This window comes from Struthio camelus, chromosome 4 (assembly GCF_040807025.1).
Source record: "Struthio camelus isolate bStrCam1 chromosome 4, bStrCam1.hap1, whole genome shotgun sequence".
NCBI lineage: Eukaryota > Metazoa > Chordata > Aves > Struthioniformes > Struthionidae > Struthio > Struthio camelus.
The window spans coordinates 33,548,706-33,566,612 of record NC_090945.1 but is presented as its reverse complement, the minus strand read 5'-3'; the positions used below and the strand labels follow the sequence as shown (position 1 = coordinate 33,566,612).

General features: G+C 38.0%; 1 protein-coding gene across 10 annotated transcripts in view; it reads left to right on the top strand.

Annotated features, from left to right (window-relative positions):
* The window catches only part of INPP4B (inositol polyphosphate-4-phosphatase type II B), a 325,541-nt gene that overhangs the window by 265,797 nt on the left and 41,837 nt on the right, over positions 1-17,907 (top strand). For all 10 annotated transcript variants that reach the window (XM_068942137.1, XM_068942132.1, XM_009689286.2 and 7 more), the window contains 5 exons: positions 6,042-6,214; positions 7,237-7,360; positions 8,460-8,577; positions 13,235-13,375; positions 15,743-15,840. In XM_068942137.1, the coding sequence (XP_068798238.1) occupies positions 6,042-6,214; positions 7,237-7,360; positions 8,460-8,577; positions 13,235-13,375; positions 15,743-15,840 (654 nt within the window). The remainder of the gene's footprint in view (positions 1-6,041; positions 6,215-7,236; positions 7,361-8,459; positions 8,578-13,234; positions 13,376-15,742; positions 15,841-17,907) is intronic.

Sequence of the window (17,907 nt, the reverse complement as noted above, 5' to 3'; positions counted from 1 at the left end):
AAGTTGCTGAGACATTTGTGTATACATGATTCAGTGGTTTCAATTTTCACCCTCAACTAGTGTGATCATATTTAAAATCTCAGATAATTATTATGGAATAATAAATCTTCAAGAATTCAAAATTGTTCCTCCTGACACCAAAGCTGTGCAGTCAAAGTAAACCAATGTTGTATTAACTGCAGAAATGGTAGGAAGACCTGTTCAAGTTTGTGGTTCTCTAGTGAGAAATGTTGCAGATATGTTAGGATAAAATCTCATCCCTTCTCAAAGAGCTTAGCTCTCACCCTTGAGCTAAACTGAGCTCCATGACCTGACTGGGGAAATGAAGAAATAGGAAGCTGCCTTTTTTTATGATGCAAGGTCAAATACACAAGCCACATTAAGTTTTTGAACTTGCCTTTAAAAAAGATTATTTCAGAAGAATGATTCTATACTGCTGGAGTAAATTCAGACTCTGTGGGTTAATTATTTCATGCTGTTTGCGCCAGCTGTGTTGGGACGGGGGGGTTGGGTGGATTGGTTGGTTGGTTTTGCTTGCCTGCTCCGTTAAGACATTAGAGTTTGTCTAATGTTCAGTTTCTGATGTCAAGCCATCAACTTATTAATGTTGTTTGACGTCTGCTGCCTCAGTCCTCTCATGGGTTATTTGCATGTTCATGTGTTAAGGGAGTAGCTACAGTAAATAAGTTGCTCTTGAAGTCTTGGATAGCTGCTGTTACCTTCATTGCTATACATCTGTAAAACCTTCTGCGGCTTTAAGTGTAAGAGGTTATGCTTTCTTCTGCCTTTAACTCTGCTTTTAATTTTTACCATCATACCATTTACATTTTGAGGTAACTTAAAGTCATCAAAGACATCCACTGATCTTTAGATGGTGTGGACAGCAGTGACAGAATTAGCTTTTTTTTTTTTTTTAGCCTCCTATTTTGCCAGGGTAAAAGGAGAAAGGAGTGTTATTGCAAAACCCTAAGATTTTTGTTATGTGATTACCAGCACATTTTAATAAACAGTTCAATGGGCTTGATTTTGAAAGGAACAGGAGCTTGCTTTTGTGCCAAACTTTTTATCAAATTTAACTTGCAGTTTGACATACTGCAGCTTGGATATTATCACCTAGATATTGCAAGCTGGATGCTAAGCAGATCACTTGCCTGTGTAGGCATGTTGATTAAGAGGATATAGGACTGAAAAGCATTTTCTAGCAACCAAAGAGCAAATTCTGTCATAAGCTCAGTTTCCACAACTCATTGTTAAAAATGGAAGCAGAATATCTATTCAGCGCCCGTGCTGCACATGTTCTTTCCTTTTAATCCCACGCTAATTGCATAGTGGTAATATTTCTTCTTTTAATTTCTTCCCTCCATTTTCCATTTTAATGTGGCTGGCTTTTATACTTTGTTTAAGTTTCCTTTCCAAAGGCTGGCTAGCATGATTTTTGAATTTCCTTGCTTCCTCTCTAGGTTTTAGGACTCCTGTTTGGAAGCCAAGTGTCCCAAACAGGGCAACCTGCCCTTGTCACTTAAGCTACTAGGAGTCTACAGGTTGATAATATCCTTGCTCCTAATGTTCTCTCTGAAATAGTTACTCTTTCAATTAGTTCTTCAGTCTTTTTCTATATATTTTTGACTTTGTTTAGAATGCAAGTCTTGCAGTTAAAGAAAAGCAGAACAAATTTGAGATCTAAAGGGTCAACATTTGTGTAAGCTCTCGAGTGCATGAGATAACAAAAGTGGTAATTTGTACCGTTCCCTTCCTTTAGTGACTCCACCAAGCTGTCATCAGTGACTGTAGGAGTCAAGGTCCTGAGTCTCTGTATGCCTGACTGCATCTTTATGGCAGCAACTGATTCTGAGCCAACTGCAGGTTTTCTTGTGAAGGAGGAATTGTGGGACATCCTGCACTTCTCCCAAAATCTTTTGGACTTCACTTGCGAGCAATTGCTCCTATCCAAGCAGCATCCTCGCATGTCAGCAATGTTGTGGCAAGATGAATCAGAATGATCTAAACCTGAATTCAGACCAGGTTTTTAAAGCTCTCTTTACAAATATTATCTCTTTATAAATTTTGTTAATATTCCAAATTTATCCATGCATACCAAGCAGTTATATTTTCTGAAGCCTATTGAAGTTATTCATAAACTTTAAAATTTAATGCTTTGTCTCCATTATTCCATAAATGTGCATCTCTGTTTCAATATTTGGAGCGATTCAGAGATTTATGCACTGTAAACTAATGACTGTGATTTATATCCTTGCTAGAGTATTTAAAACAGGATATCCAAGATATGATGATTTTAACACAGCCCAAAGAGTGAACATCTATGAAGATCTCTTAGTTGTCCCTCCAGAGGCTTGCTGGAGAAGCTCTTGTTTGTGCTTCACCTCTTGTTTTGATCTTAATAACATACTGAACTTGCTTTAAAATAAAAGAGTAAACATGAGAATACACTATTCCATTCAAAGCAGAATATCCTATTTTAATTTTATAATGGGGAGTAGTAAATAACAAGGCAGTCCGTCTTTTAGGCTTGCTAACTAGCTCCACCGTCTGGGAATTGGGCGTCCTTACAAATTGTGAGCAAGAATTTTGGGTTTAAGCAAGGAGTCAGACAGTTGTTATGGATAATTTAATTACATTTGGGTATGGTTTTATCTTGTTTTCTGTTAGTAAGTACAGTTCCATTCTATAATCAATGTATTCTATAATAAAATAATTTCTTTAGCTGTTAGGGGTGAGATTTGCTACAAACTTCTTGTTTGATTTTTATTTTTGGAAAGCTGCTATTTTAAGCATAACTAAACAGACTTATAATGACGATAGGCTTTCTACAAAGCAAAATATTTATATAAGTACAGCTTTCTACAGGGTAAAGTCATGGCATTGTATTCTTTGGAACATTAAATATTCAGTAGGGTTCATTTTCATACATTTAGCATGACTGTCTGTTAAAAATGGGAAAAATAGCCTTGAGAATTCCAAAATTTGAATCCATTGTTAATACAACTATCACTGACAAAAAATACTAATGTTAGTAGTAGTATTAAATATGTCCTATTTTTTTTGCCTTTGTACAGTAAGATATTCTAAACATACAGTCTTACACAAAATTCTTACAGGAAAATGATTTTGAAGCTACCACAAGGTATGTGCAAAATAATTGGAAAAATTGTAATGGAAAGTAGTCATCAGTGATTTACTGTCAACCTGGAAGGCTGTATAGAATAGAATCCACTTGTATTTGTTCTGGGTCCAGTATTATTGAATATTTTCCTTAATGACTTGGATGATAAGATACAGATGATGCTTATAAAAATCTGCAGATAATACAAAGCTGGGAGAGGCTTGAGGCACCACAGGAGCAGGATTGGAACTGATCTTGAGGAAATGGAATAATAGGATCAAGCTCAGTAAGGGCAAGTGCAAAGTTAGGTTCTTAGAGGAGCAGCAATACAAGATGAGGAGTGACTGGGTAAGCAGCAACTCAGTAGAAAAAAATCTCAGTGTTTTGTGACTTGTGACCAGTCTGTGACCTTCTCTTTCATGAAAAACAGTAGTCTGTAATACTCTTTAGCCCTATCCAAGGAACCTGAAGTTGTAAAACCGGGGTCACAAGTGCAGCTGGTTATGGAAATCCATCTTTTTCTTTCTTGCCCTCGTTGCCATCAGTCTACTTGCAAGATCCTCGATTGTGTCCGTGTCCAGATCTAATTTGCCATGGAAATTGAACTGATGCCTCTGTTGGCTGAACTTTCAGGTCTACTTTGAAGTGACTAATTATGATCTTTTTCATTACTTTCTCAAGCTCAAAAATAGAATATTGACAACAAACTCTGTTCCAGTCAGATAAGCGCACTTCCACTGATTTAGTATAAATGATATCTTTTAATCTCATTCTGCTGTAGTTGCTTTCCTTGGCATTTACTTATTGATTGACTACTTAATTTAATTTAAGATCAGAAAGGATAGTTTATTTTGTCTATTGTGTCTAGTCTGACTTGCTGTATGTTACACATCCTTAAATTCCAGCTGAACTGAGACTTACCAAGTTCTGTTTTTGTTTTGCTCAAGTGCGTCTTCCAAAAAAGTGTTCTGTTTTTAAAAATATTAAGAGACGGGAGATCTGCCACTTCCCTGGGTACTTTATTTCTCTAGATGCTCATTACTAGAAGTATCTACCTTATTTCTAAATGTGAACATCTGGTGTCAGCTTCCAGCCTTTCATTCTTGTTTTACTTTTGATCACTAGAATAAAGATCCATTCAATACTTGTTATTTGCTCCTCGTGAAGAAGAGAAAACATGTTGCTGCTCAGTCTTATTGATAAGCTTAATGAGATCAGACTCTAAATCTTGGTAGCTCCTTTCTGCACACCCTCCTTTTTTCAGCAGTCTTTTTGAAATGTGTACACCAGGCCTTGGCGTGCAGCTTATCGGTAGTCTTTTAGTACGTGTCATATATAAAATCGCCTCTCTTTGCTTTAGTGTGAGAGTGGGGGCAGCTTATGTTCTGTTTTGCGCATGATGGCCCTGACTTCCTTTTCATACTTGCTCTTCTCCAGTTTTCCAGGGGACAGTTCTCCACTCTGTATTTCTTCCCCCAAATATGTACGACTGTGTTAAAACACATTGTGTCTCACCACAAATTGTTTGCAAAGCAGCCCAAATTGCTCTGACTGCTCTGACCTTATTCCTACCTTCTCCATTCTACACCTCATTTATTACAGTTTCTCCTAACTTTCAAAGGTCTCTCTAGTCCTCTTGGGTGCAATGTTATTCATTTATACATTTTTCCATAGTGTAGCCAAAGAAACCTTCCCAACAGGCAACTGTTTCTTCCTGCCTAAAGAACTTCTTCAGCGCTAGTGAGTTTTTCTAGGTCTGACTCAGAATCTTACCTGAAACAATTTGCTGTTGTCTCCCCCATAATTGCAATTTAAATAGAACAGATTTTAATTATTATTGATTTTGAATTAGAATAATTTACAGAAAATATGAGTTAGTGATGGACAGTATTACGTTGGTTTCACTCCCTATATTTAATTCAGATTCTTCTGGAGGTGTTGATTTATCTTTCTTTTTAAACTATAACAGTAAAATTGAGATGTAGATTCTGAAGGGGGGAGGTTTTTTTTATTTGCTCTACTTAGAGGGGTAGACAAAGCACATGCAACTTGAATGAGGTCTGTTTTTATTAAATTCTAAAAAAATTCAGGAATAGATTTATAATCAGACAAGTTTGGGTCAGCTATATGCTAGTTTTCCTCTGTCCTAGTTTTCTTTCTGTTTCATTTTTAATGTCTTAAGGAATCCCATGTTTCAAGTATTTCACTAGTCATTTTTTTCTGATATTCCTTAAGATATAGTTTAACAACAGAGGAAAACACATTACAAATAGTTATAAGTCTCTCTGCTCAGAATAACTCAAAAAATGAGTTCAATATCTCTAAATATTTAAAGAGAAGAATATAGAGAGAAGCAAAAAAAGAAAAAGCAATGTGACCTGAAGGTTAGTATTTTTCCAGCCTATACATTAAAGAGATAATATCCTTCCCAGATGGCTGCTTGTTCTTTTGTTTTGCCTTCCAGCACCCAATTCTTCTTAAACATACGCTCTTCCCCTTCTTCTGACCGCAGTTTATTTGCTTGGATAACAAGGTTGTCAGTGCTGGAAAGAACAGAAGATCCTCCTCTCCACCGTATTCATCTTGCGCTAAATGGGTTTTCACACATCTCCCTCTATGCTTTGTGAAGAACGCTTCAGCGTGAGTTTCACAGAGTAGTTAATCTGCCTTAGAAAGTTATTGCTTCAGGATATATGTGGATTTAGGCCAAGGATTTAGCCCCAGTCTTGGTGGTAAGCTGTAATCCATCCTTCCTCTAAGCAAATCCTCTGGTGGTGGTTGCTGTGCTGCAGTGGTCAGGAGAGAGCTGCGGTGTTGGGGAGAAGTATTGGAGGATCTACACAGCCCCTGCAGCCCCCTCGCCAAGCTGAGAAGGATTTCTACCACAACTTTTTGCAGCTGATGATCTGTCTCATTCCAGGTGACTGGTATGAACAGCTTTATCCCCTGGTGATTACGCTGAAGGACTGCATGGGAGAGGTGGTGACCAGGGCGAAGCAGTCGATGACGTTTGTTCTGCTCCAGGAACTCGCGTGCAGTTTGCCTCAGTGTTTGATGCTGACCCTAAGGAGAGATGTCGTCTTTAGTCAAGCAGTAGGTTATCTCGTGTCACTTTTTTTCCTGCTGGAGTGGCTGTTCTAGGTTACTAGCATTGCTATAATGGAGCATCCTGTTTACACCGGTATTTGTGGGGCTGAGGGGGAGGGTTCAAATTAACACAGCTTTTTCATGTATTTTGCATTACATCCACTTAACTATTTTATACTCTGAAAGAGAAATGAATAGCAGATGAAAATCCATAGTAACTGAATAGGTGAGTCACAGAAATAGTCTGGAATGGACCAGAAGAGGTTACCTAATCCCTCCCCTCTGCATAAAGAATAGTTACACATAGTAATTTTTACAGTCTTCCCAGATCCTCCATTCCAACGTTGAACTATCCTCATCCTTAGGATGTTTTTTTCCTGAAGTCCAGCATGAGTATTTCTTGCTGCCATTCAAGCCAGACATGTTTTTCTGCTGTTCGCCTTGGAAATAAAGAACAGATTCTTCCCTTTCAGTGTGTAGCAGTATTTGTGTTTGAAGTCTGTTACCATGTCTCATCTCAGAGTTGTTTTCACTTGATAAATAACTTAAGTTCTTTCAATCTTTTTCTGTAGACTGTGTTTTCCAGATAGATAGTTTCTAAATGGTTGGTCTAATTTCTCCCCTAAGCTGTATTTGTTTTCCAACATAACTTAAGGAGTTAGAGTGAACTGTCAAGGAGACCCAGTTGCATTAGGTGCCTAACTGCTTTTATATCCATCAGTCGCAGCCTTATTAGTTAAGAGCCTGCCAAGGGAGGTTCTCATCTCAGTTACACTAGTGTAAGTCACATATAACCCTATGAAACAAATGAAGCTTCTCTAGTATAAAATAGGGAAATATTTTATTGCCTTTAATACCACAGAATGCCTTAGTAATGTTTTAATATGAGACGATGGACGTAGTCACTAAATAGCTCTTTTGTTTTCTCAAATATCTAAATGCTACTTGTATTGTGTAAAATCATAGCAATCCTTATTTTAACTATAACATATCTATTAATTTCACACTTCTTCTTGTTGTCTTTAAAGCTCGCTGGATTGGTCTGTGGGTTTATAATGAAATTGCACACAGGTTTACATGACCAGGGCTTTTTACAACAACTGCATACTGTTGGACTGCTTGTACAGTATGAAGGACTCCTTAGTACATATAGTAAGTATTGCTCTTGAACAAAGTTCCTCGTGCATACAGATGAGAAGTTCATCCAGTAGGTTCTTGTTTTAACCTTTATTCCAGTTCCAGGAATTTGGCTTATCTGAATCAACACATATTAGCCATTAGGAGACAGTAGGCTTCCACATAACAGCACAGTTGAAGCCACTGGCATAGTGCTGCATGTCAATTCACATCAAAAATTACAGTCATATATTTTATTTTTCAATTTCTTTGAGAACGCTAGCTGCTATTTGTTCCACTGAGCGTGCTGAACTGCGTTGTCTTAAATACAGGAGACTAGTTTCCTCAGTACAGCTGGGGGAACTTCTGTTATTAATAACGATAATAAAAAAGTCTATATCTGTGTAGTCATTTAGCCTGACACAGATATCGGGTTTATAAAGCTAACACAAATAGCAGGTTTAAATAGTTACTGACTCTGTAAACCTTGGCCCTGTCAGCATTTCTGGAAACTGCATGTCAGCGTTGCTGATGTGAAGACAGCTTGAAAACTGTTTAATTCCCAACTTGTTATAGATGTCATCATTTGATAGCTATGAAAAAGGACATAGGGAGAGAGAAACTGCAATACGTTTCAAAATGCGTTGAACTAGACGTATTGAAATTCTTCCTCAAAATAGAGAATTTGACCAAAGTAGCGGGATTTAGCATTTGTGCAGCACTTTCCCTTTCCCAGGCAATTGCAGATCCTCGCTCTGAGGCAGCTGTCAGACTCCCTTTTCTACGGTACTCGTTGTTGTTCTCAAAACCTTTGTTCTCTAACAGCAGGACAGTCTTTAAAACCACTTTCAGAAGGGACAAAAATGTTTTTTTCTGAGGCTATTCTGTGCTCATATATAGAAAGCTGATTTTTCAGAAGTGCTTAATGCTTATAGTTATCACTTGGGCCGCAAAGAATAGTCAGCAGTTCTGATAATCAGTCTGCTTTCATGTAGGCTCCTGCAATGTGGATTTAGGGGTGTGATTTTTTTGGATGTGTAAACTGGAAAATATAATCCCTGTTTTGTCTTACTGTAACTTATTTGGTGACTGATCAGTCCATTCTGTTAATAACTTCTGTAATCTTTCTGTATAGGTGAAGAAGCAGGTATGCTGGAAGACATGGCTGTGGGAATTTCAGATTTGCAGAAAGTAATGTTTAAAATCACTGAAGCCAAATCAGAAGATTTTTTGCCTGTTATAACTGGAAGGCGGTAAGATTTTTCTGTTACCTGGAGCCCATGGCATGTAGTTTTAACCCGTAGCATGTGGAGATCCACGTAATGGTTTTCTTGTTGCTGAGTTCTGTTATATGGAAAATGCAGTGGTCTTACTTTCCGTCAGGTTAATGGAGATGTAAATAAAACTGTAGGAATTCGTAAAGGTAGTAGTCCTATGGGCTCCCTGTTATCTTCCTAATGAGGAGCTGAAGGTTGGAATTATTAATACAAATTAATTGTAAAAGTTTCTTTGAGTGGTGGGCTGAGTTAATGTTGCATTTTACGTATCCAGACACTGAATTACAGAGAAGAGGCAAGTCAATATTTATAAAAGTGGTCTCTAAGTCAAGGTACTTCGGTGTTGAGGTGTCTGGAACTTGTATTTCAAATGTATGACAAATGACATGGCATCTGCAAGAGTTAGGCCTTGATTTTCTGAAGATGGGAACTGTAAAATTAGGATGCCAGAAATTAGTGGTCGCTTTTGAAAAATGAAGCCAATTCATTTGCTGAAGTTCATGCAAAAAAATTTGCAAAAAATGCTGAAGATAATGCAAAAAGTTTGTAGCGTCTGAAATCCTTGCACAGAGTGACTTCCAAAATATGTATTTCACATAAGCAATGCTAAAGATCAGGACATAAACTGAAATACTTCATTAATTGTGGCCATTAGGGGGTTGAAAGGATTGTTACACGTGACAAATGGGTTTTTCCGTCTTTATTGTTGTTCTAGTCTGGATTTCCAAATGCTCTTACTTTTGCAGAGATCACGACCTTAATGGTACCATTATTCTTAAGATGACTGTAAAATTGAATTCAGCTAAAAGCAGCAACTTTTAGAAAAGATACGTCCCCTCTCAAGGGGGCATTCACCAGTAATTTACGTAATTATTCTGGATGATTCACTCTCATCCTATGGGCCTTCCAAGAAACGATTCAAATAAATAGCAGGAAGGCCAGAGTATGATAGGCAACACATTGGGGAATAATTAAGAACAATTACGATGTGTAGATAAAACAGCAGAAATGCATCCTTTGTGAATCGCACCAGTCAAAAATCTTGAAAAATCCGGCAGCCGCGCTTGCTGCCTGGCTGCCGTTACTGTGGTACGCTGAAGTGTCACACCGGGAGGTCCTAGCTTTGAAAGAGACTTGAGCTTTAAGCTGCCTTGGGTGTTCTGGATTGATGGAGTAGTTGGTCTTTAGGGAGAAGAGTTACTGCATGTGATTGCTCTACTGTACTTACTAACGGGTATTCACCAAATGGAAATGGTAGCAGCCTAAAAAAACTTGTAAGGCTCGTGTGGAGCCCCATTGCTGTTACAGCTGTGAAGAGACAGCTCCTATCAGAGAGCAGTGGAAGGGAATCATAAAAAGGGAAGGTAGTGAAATAACTATTTTCTTAATAAAGTTTTTAAAAAATCACACAGTTTTCAGACCATTTCAGTTGTTTTGGGGAGGGCGAATTTTATACAGTAAAATGAGACTTAAATACCGCTAACCTGTCGACGGGGCTGCCTGACCCAGAATACGCAGATAGAATACAGGTCAGCTCAGGCATTCAGGTTCTTTTATTATAGATGAAAGTTGTTAACGATTTTTTTTTTTTTTTAATCCTTTGATAGCATTTATTTGATTGTGTACATGAACTGTGAGGCATTGCAGAGTTTTAATGCGTTTTCAACTAGGAGTGTGATCAGGCAAGCCACTTTCAATCACACTGAAGTGATTTAAAAAGTTGTCACCTAGCTAGAAGTAAAGCTGGGAAAAGCACTTCACAGCTGAACTGCGACGACTGTGCACTCCTCCTGTGACAGAGCAAAGCAAAGGTGCCTGTAAACAACTTGTTTTGTGTTCACTGCAACGTACCCCACGTGTGCAATTTCAGTTGACTGCAAGGAGCCGGGTCCTCGCTGCAGGGGCCGTAGCCTGCAGCTGCTTGGGGCAGTTGTTAGAAGCATTCGAACAGGACTGCAAAGGTTTGTCTAGGCATATCTTCCCATGGGGTAATAACAAATATTAGAGTTTGAGGCAAGTAAAGTCAAAGACAGAGGGATGTTCTTAAGCAGTCATGTTTTAGTGAAACGTTTAGTGATATGTTTAAATATGTAACACCTAAATTCAAATCATGAGTCCTGGAATAGATAATGATTTATTATTACCCTCTTAAACATGTTGGGTTTTTCTCCACCTTGTTTGCTTGAGAGATTGTTAAATGTTAAAAATTAGGTGATCATTTTATGCCAAGTCATCTTCTAATCGGAAAATGTAGCAGCCTAACCATCTATCTCATGCCAAAGCCACCTAGTATTGTTGCACTGAATCTAGCCGTGAGAGAAACTACATAACAACAAAGTTTATTGTTTTATTACTGTTTCTTAAGTAGAAGCATAGGACCTGTAAAGTTTTGGTAAACTAGGGTTAAATTATTTCTCCTGATCTTGCTAGTTGGCTTTGTTTTCCTCTTGACTTTGCTATTACGCCTGAACTCTCCTGATGGCTGTTCCTCACAGTAAAATAGTCTTTTTCTAAATGATCAGAAATGGGATGTTGTTTTTGTGCAATTGGTTACAATTTTTTAAAAGTTAGGATGATAAAGGGATGGTGCCACTCAAAAGATTATCCCTGAGACTGAAAAAAATGTATAAAAAGTAGAATGTGCAAGGGGAAGCTCTTAAAAAAAGAAAAAAAAAAAAAAAGGTACTGATCTTAATTTATCATGCCTAAAGCTCAGCATTTCTTATTGTGTTTACACACTTTGAAGGATTTGTAGTGATTTTTGGGGTCTGAAATGTAGCAGTGCAGTGGTGTGGTTGAACATTTGTGGTTCAGTGGCATGTGTTCTTTAAATTAGACAAAACCCACATTTCTTCTGAACCTCCTGAAAGCACTCCATCACACACATGTGTTCTGGCAGCCCTTGACAGCAACTAGGAGTGCTAACATGTGGGCTGACAATGAATGTCACTAAGCAAAGTTCATTTGTAAGGAGTTTTTACTGTCGTCCTTGCTAACTCTATTTCCTTCACATGGATGAATTAAATAAAATGCACACTTAAGAGACTTACCCGAGGAGCGGGGCCATGTCTTTTTTTTTGTCTTTTTTTTTTTTTTTTCTTCTTCCCTTCTCTGATACACATTGCCTTAAGGCTTCATCCAAAACTACTAGATATGCCTCAGCAGAGGGCGTCTGGTATGTGCTCTAAGATTACTCACCAGTTTTAACCCCAACCAAAGAATATGCTGTTGCCCTAGATGAATGTTGTATTGGACCAATTTTTTGGTTCTCAGATCTGTGGGCAGGATAGAGGGCCAAACACTACTACTGACTCTCCAAAGCTCGAGCTATTTATCCAAACACCTGCTCCCAGGTAGTAACACTCATCAATCCAGCTTGTCCTGGGTATCAAAGCCTTGCAGTCCTTCTGCAAGGATTTCTGCCTTTTCTCCCCAAAACTCTGCATGTGGGTACTCCAAGTTGCATTTTAATTCTTTGGCAAGCACATGATTGATTTAAAATAAGGGTTAGAGGAACTTTATGATAGATCTTTTTAATAGATGCCAACTATATTCTTTAAACAGAGATAACTAGATCAAGTCCAAACAGCAAAACCCATCCTTAATCCGTCTTAAGTCTATGTTCACACAATGTCTGACTTCTTAGGCTTGGTGTCTGTATGCAGGAGATCCTTCCCTATTGCTGCTGTAATACTTTTTCTTCTTGGTGGTAATCTGTGAATGTGCTCTGCAGGAGAGAAAAGTGTGATCTCCTTTATCACTTGGCCCCCTTTGAGTGATTAAAATGCCAGATCCTGGAGGCAAATGGGTCTGCACTTAATCTGCTCTTCTTTCTTATGAGACTCATTGCTCTAATAATAGAAAAACAAAGTTAATACCATGCTGTTGTTTCTGTTGTGTAGGGTTAGGCATCAATCCCTGACGACAGGTGAAATTCAGGTTTCACAATGAAGGACATAATCAAAATTTGGACTGACAGCCTAAGTATATTATTTTTCATAAAGTCAGACCACAAACACAAACTTAACATCAAAACTGTTGTTTCACATCACTTCCAAAATAGGATTCAAGTTTGTGTAAAGAGCCTGTGCCTTAATTATTATCTTCATGGAGTCGATTTTGGCATTGGTGATGCTTTCTAACCATGCAGAGAAAATCCAGCCACTGAAGAAAATGGGGAATTTTGTTCTGGATGTGATGCAGGGTTTTTGTTGAGTACAGGCCATTATGCATATTATATTTAGAATGGATACAGGATCAATTTGTGGCTCCTTGAAAGGAAGTGTTTTTATAGCTCAAAAAATGCATTTTAAGAGCTGAGGTGTTCTCACTGATATTTTGGCAGAATGATAAAGGAGGAAAGGATTTTTTTTTTCTACTGCTTTCACTTTTATTCCTGTTTTCACTTCAGTAAAGGAGTCACTATCAAGCTAGAGAGTATAATTGTATATACACCTGCCTATTTCCATATAAGTGCTCTTAAAACAAGCAAGCTGAATCTTCATATTTTATGGTTTACCACAATTAAAGGGAGCAAGGGGAATTGATTTATAAGCCTAAACATTTCTCTATAACCTAGGAAAGTTATAATTTCAAGTAAACCAATCAATATTCTTATTTGTATTTTTCCTAGCGAACATTATGTTATAGAGGTCCAGCTTCCAGCAAAGATGTTTGAGTTGCTGCCGCAAGAGATTAAAGAAGGAAAGCTACTTCGCATGTATCCAGTACTCTTTAATGTTGGAATCAATGAACAGCAAACACTTGCAGAGAGGTAAGATGACAATTTCAGAAAAATTCATGTTTCGGGTTTCTATCTGAGGATGCTGTGCTAGCACAGGATCTCTCACAGGATTACAAAGCAATCTTTCTTTATTATATGTTCTTGGATCATCTCAGGTTCATTTGGTATGTATTGAAAGATGAATTAAAGGAAGTATGCACAAGCTATGAAATAATGCAAAATAATGAAAAAGGCCAAATAAAGATACAATATATGCAGCACTTTATTTCACACAATTAAGACCAAGTTTTCCTTGGATACAGATATGAAATGGATTTCTAGTTCACACAGGTAAAAGTTTATTAATGTGTAGAATTGGGCACTTTGAAACAAGAGGTTGAAAATTCTGAATTGTTATTATCTCTGAGGTGGGGCTGAAGATGCCAGACAAGTCACAGACCGTAAAGAGAACATATTTTTCTCAGCATTATGTTTTATCTCACAGGGTTGAGGAGGGATGGTTAATAATATGGACTAGGTTAGTGATATGTTTGTAGAAACATGAAGGCTGATGTTAAAATTCCAAAGTGTAAGTATTAGTCCTCTGAAAAGATTACTTGAAGCTAATTAACTAACCAGTACAATTTTAGTCAAAGATTCATCAGGCTGTTAATTTTCTCTCCCGAAAGAAAGACATCTTTGGGTCATGTTAAATAAATCAAGTTTGTGCAACGCTAAAATTGCAAAGCTGACATCTACAATGAGGCAACTACACTTGTTTACTGATTTTAGTAACTGAGCATCCAAGAGACATAATACATACCTTTAGATTGTATTCTGTACGACCGCAAAACCAAAATCAATCTAAGCGTAGGTGGGGAAATACAGGGAGATGGTGAAAAAACATTAACCTGGATGGTAGGCAAGACTGTAAGCACAACAGGTTCTTGACTTGCTGTTCTTTGTAGACAGCCGGGCAAAAGGCAGCTTTTAAAGAGGACTTCTAAGGGATGCCATGCAGTAGCTTTGTAGATGTTTATGGGAGACTTTTCACGGTCGTGAGTGGTGATATTATTTGACTCCCGAAGTGTAGAGATGCATATTTGTCTTCAACATTGAGATTGGAAACACTGCATATACCTTTTTGGTAAAAGGCATCTTTTGTGGGAGAATGAACATGAGAATAGAAATAATGCTTTGTGATAAATTGTTAGAAAATGTTACTTTAATAGATCCAAACATCTCTATTTTTCAATAAACCATAGTTGAGAATATGTATGATTTAAAATAAATACTGTCCTGTAGCAGGGCAGCAGTGCCTATTGAGGAAGTAGCCAAGTCTTTTCCCTTTTTGGCCTACTTGAGTACTTGACACCTTTCTACGTGTCGTAGCAGCATATTTAGCAGCTGATTTAGTATGTTCTGGTTTGTTTCCCCTTTCGTCTACCTGAATTTCTCACTTATCTTTCCATGCCCATTTCCTCTTCTATCTTCTGTTTCCTCTTTTCAAGGCTAATTTAAAGATAAGCCATAAAAATTTGGCCCTAACTGCCAACGTACAGCTTACGTAGCTATAGTCAGTTCTTGGAGAACAGTTATGGCTTTCTGATGCCTGGGTTTTCTGGGAAGAGCAGGATGATGAGGAATTGGGTGATGCATTTCCCAGCAAATCTGATTGCTGAAAGACCCCAGATCACCCCAAGCCGAGCTGCAGCATGGCAGGGTAACTGCTGACGTGCTGCAGCCAGCTGAAGTCATCTCACCTGTGGGTCGCAACTGTACAGGGCTTGGTGGGGAAATCACTGCTCGAGAGCAGAGAAAACAGTTTTCTCATTAGTTTCAGACACAAGAAAGCGAGAAAACTAACAGTTCAGGCACATTACAGGGTCAAAAGGGCCCAGAGAGGTAATCAGTTTGACTATTTGTAGCAAATATTCTCAGACTCCTGTGGCAGAAAACAGTTCACCAGCAAGTTTTTCCTCCTGATACTTGTATCTCTTCCATCTTGTGTGACTCCAATATCATCTACTGACACCAGTAGAAATTAATATTGCTGAACAACAACAGAGGTAAGAGATGTAGGAGATGTGTTCTCTGCCCATAGTGGCATTTGAAATTGCCACAGAGATCCCTTGCATTTATTCAGGATTTGTGAAGGGAATCAGGATTTGTGCTTTACTGAATGGTTGTCTGCAAAGAGATTACTTCATCCATATGTTTTTTGGAAGTAGTATTCCTGGCCGATTACTTCATTCCCAAATATTAGCTCCAAAGCACGTGAGAGATTTTTAACTGTACGTTTGATAAAATCTTATACATTCAACACAAAGTACTTTGTTAGTACAAAGAAAGTATTCTGAAGGATGGTTTGGCTTTCTGTTTTAGGGTTTTTTTGGTCACTTTTCTGTGCTATTTTAGGTTTGGAGATACCACTTTGCAGGAAAATGTTAACCAGGAAAACTTTGAACTTCTGAAAGAATATTACAAGCTGTTTACAGAAAAAATGCCTCCTGATTGTAAGTATAAAATAAATAATATCCAAATAGCTTTTAAAAGGTTTGGTAGACAAAAGGTCATAAGAAATTAATATTAGCACAATATTAATGTGTAGCTTTTAAATTTAGGCCTCAATCCCATAATTTCCTCCAAAAAGATAAGCAATTTCTGCCTATACGCAGCCCTGCTGATGCCAGTAGTGGTTGCAGGACCACGGCTATAGCAGAGGGGACAGGGAGAGTGAAATGCAGTAATGATGAACCAAATAGCTCTTTTGAATTATTAATGTAATACGCTTTTTAATAATTCAAGTCTGTACTAGAGGACAGTCCGTACTTACTGTATTTGTACAGAAATACTCTGTGGGAATTTGCATCAGCTTCAGTCATTCCCTCTACTCTTATTTCTTAGCATATATTAAGGTATGGCAAACCCCTGAGAAATCTGCAAATACAGATACCAGCAAGGAGTCGCATCATAATGTCATTATTATTAATAGCACGGTTCTATTAGAATAGTCCCTATTTGGAAGTTTTATAGAAGTTTGGTGTCATAAACATACTATTGTTTCTTTTGTGGTTGAAAGCAAACGTTAAAAAAACCCTTTGCATCATTTAATCCTCTTAAAACAGTTTTATGGCTTGAATTATATTCCCAAGTGTTGCAAATTGTACAGTTTGGACTTAGGTCTCCATCCCTTCCCTTTGGGTAACTATCTTATAATATAAAGATCTCTTATCCTGCAGGACACACTGGTGAATACTGCTGGTTAAAATCCTATTCAAAGCTTGTGTTCCGTTGCAGAATACCTTTGGAACGGCACTTAAAAATAAATAAAAATAAAAAACTTGTTTCTTACCCATTAAAATGCTTTCTGTTACTGAGAGTTATTCCTTACATGCATTGTAATTACGTCTAAAGTATCACTGTATTATCTGTATAGGCTTATCTTTTGTATCAGGATGAATTTCATTTGTTAATGGTATCAACAGAAGTGAAAGCCCTCTCTGTTCCTGAGGGGTGGGCAGTATGCCCATCCATCCACCCACATCTCTAACACATATTGTCGGATAGCGCTACAGAAAAATGCTTACAAGAAGTACAAGAAGTTGCTAATTAATTTAGGGAAATCCTGTCAAGAAAGCATCCTGAAAAAGTAACCTCATCTGGGATTAGATCTAAAGTAGATTTGCTATCTCATAGACGGACCTGATAATGTAAAAGCAAAAATTCTCCTGCAGATCGTATTTGCTCCTTTTCATCAACAGAAACTAACCTTTTACTGCCTTCCCCCAGAAGGATTATTAGGGAGCCACACAGACTTCCAGGCCTGCTTCCAGACTGTGCAGACTTTGGAGAACTAAGCTTGTCTAATTCATCAGGTCTCTTGCTGGTTATTAATGCCTTCTTGCACTACCTCTGAGAACCAAGTCTCTGATTTTTGTGCAAATGTTTGCAGAACACAAAGCACCTTCTGCTTCTGTTGCACTTCCTGGTTGCTCCGTGCCGTTACACGGAATCGCTCTTTTGGCCTGGAGGAATATGCCTTTTAAACCAGTGCCTTCCTACTCCCTCCCCAGAGCGACTTTGATCACATACAAAGTTGGAGAAAAGCAAAGGTCTTCCAAGGTGCTCAGCCAGGGGAAGACTTTGACTCCTGCCCCAGTGCTCTGTTCTAGTCTTCTCTGCATTACTCTCTAGTTACTAAGTTTCTTAGCTGCGTATACCTGCATATGCCAGACATGGGCTTTCCACCTTATTTTAGATGAATATGCATTCTTTCACTTGCCTGCTTCTCGGTCTCTTTAACTCTCTGCTAACAGGAAACTCTGAAAACAGTAAATAACAATGTGTTTTGAGAAAGATTCCTACCAAAAGCGTCAACCAAACGTTGTTCTGTTTTAGGCACCAAACTAGTACTGCTTTTAGGGAAGGGATGAGGATAGTAAGGATACAAGAATGTGTGACTTGCTTAGTGATATGTATGTAATTATAAAGAATGGCATAGAACTCACTTTAAGCCGTTAGCAGCACAAAATCACATTAACACAAGTGATTTTGGTATTGTTTGGTATACCTAGAAATTG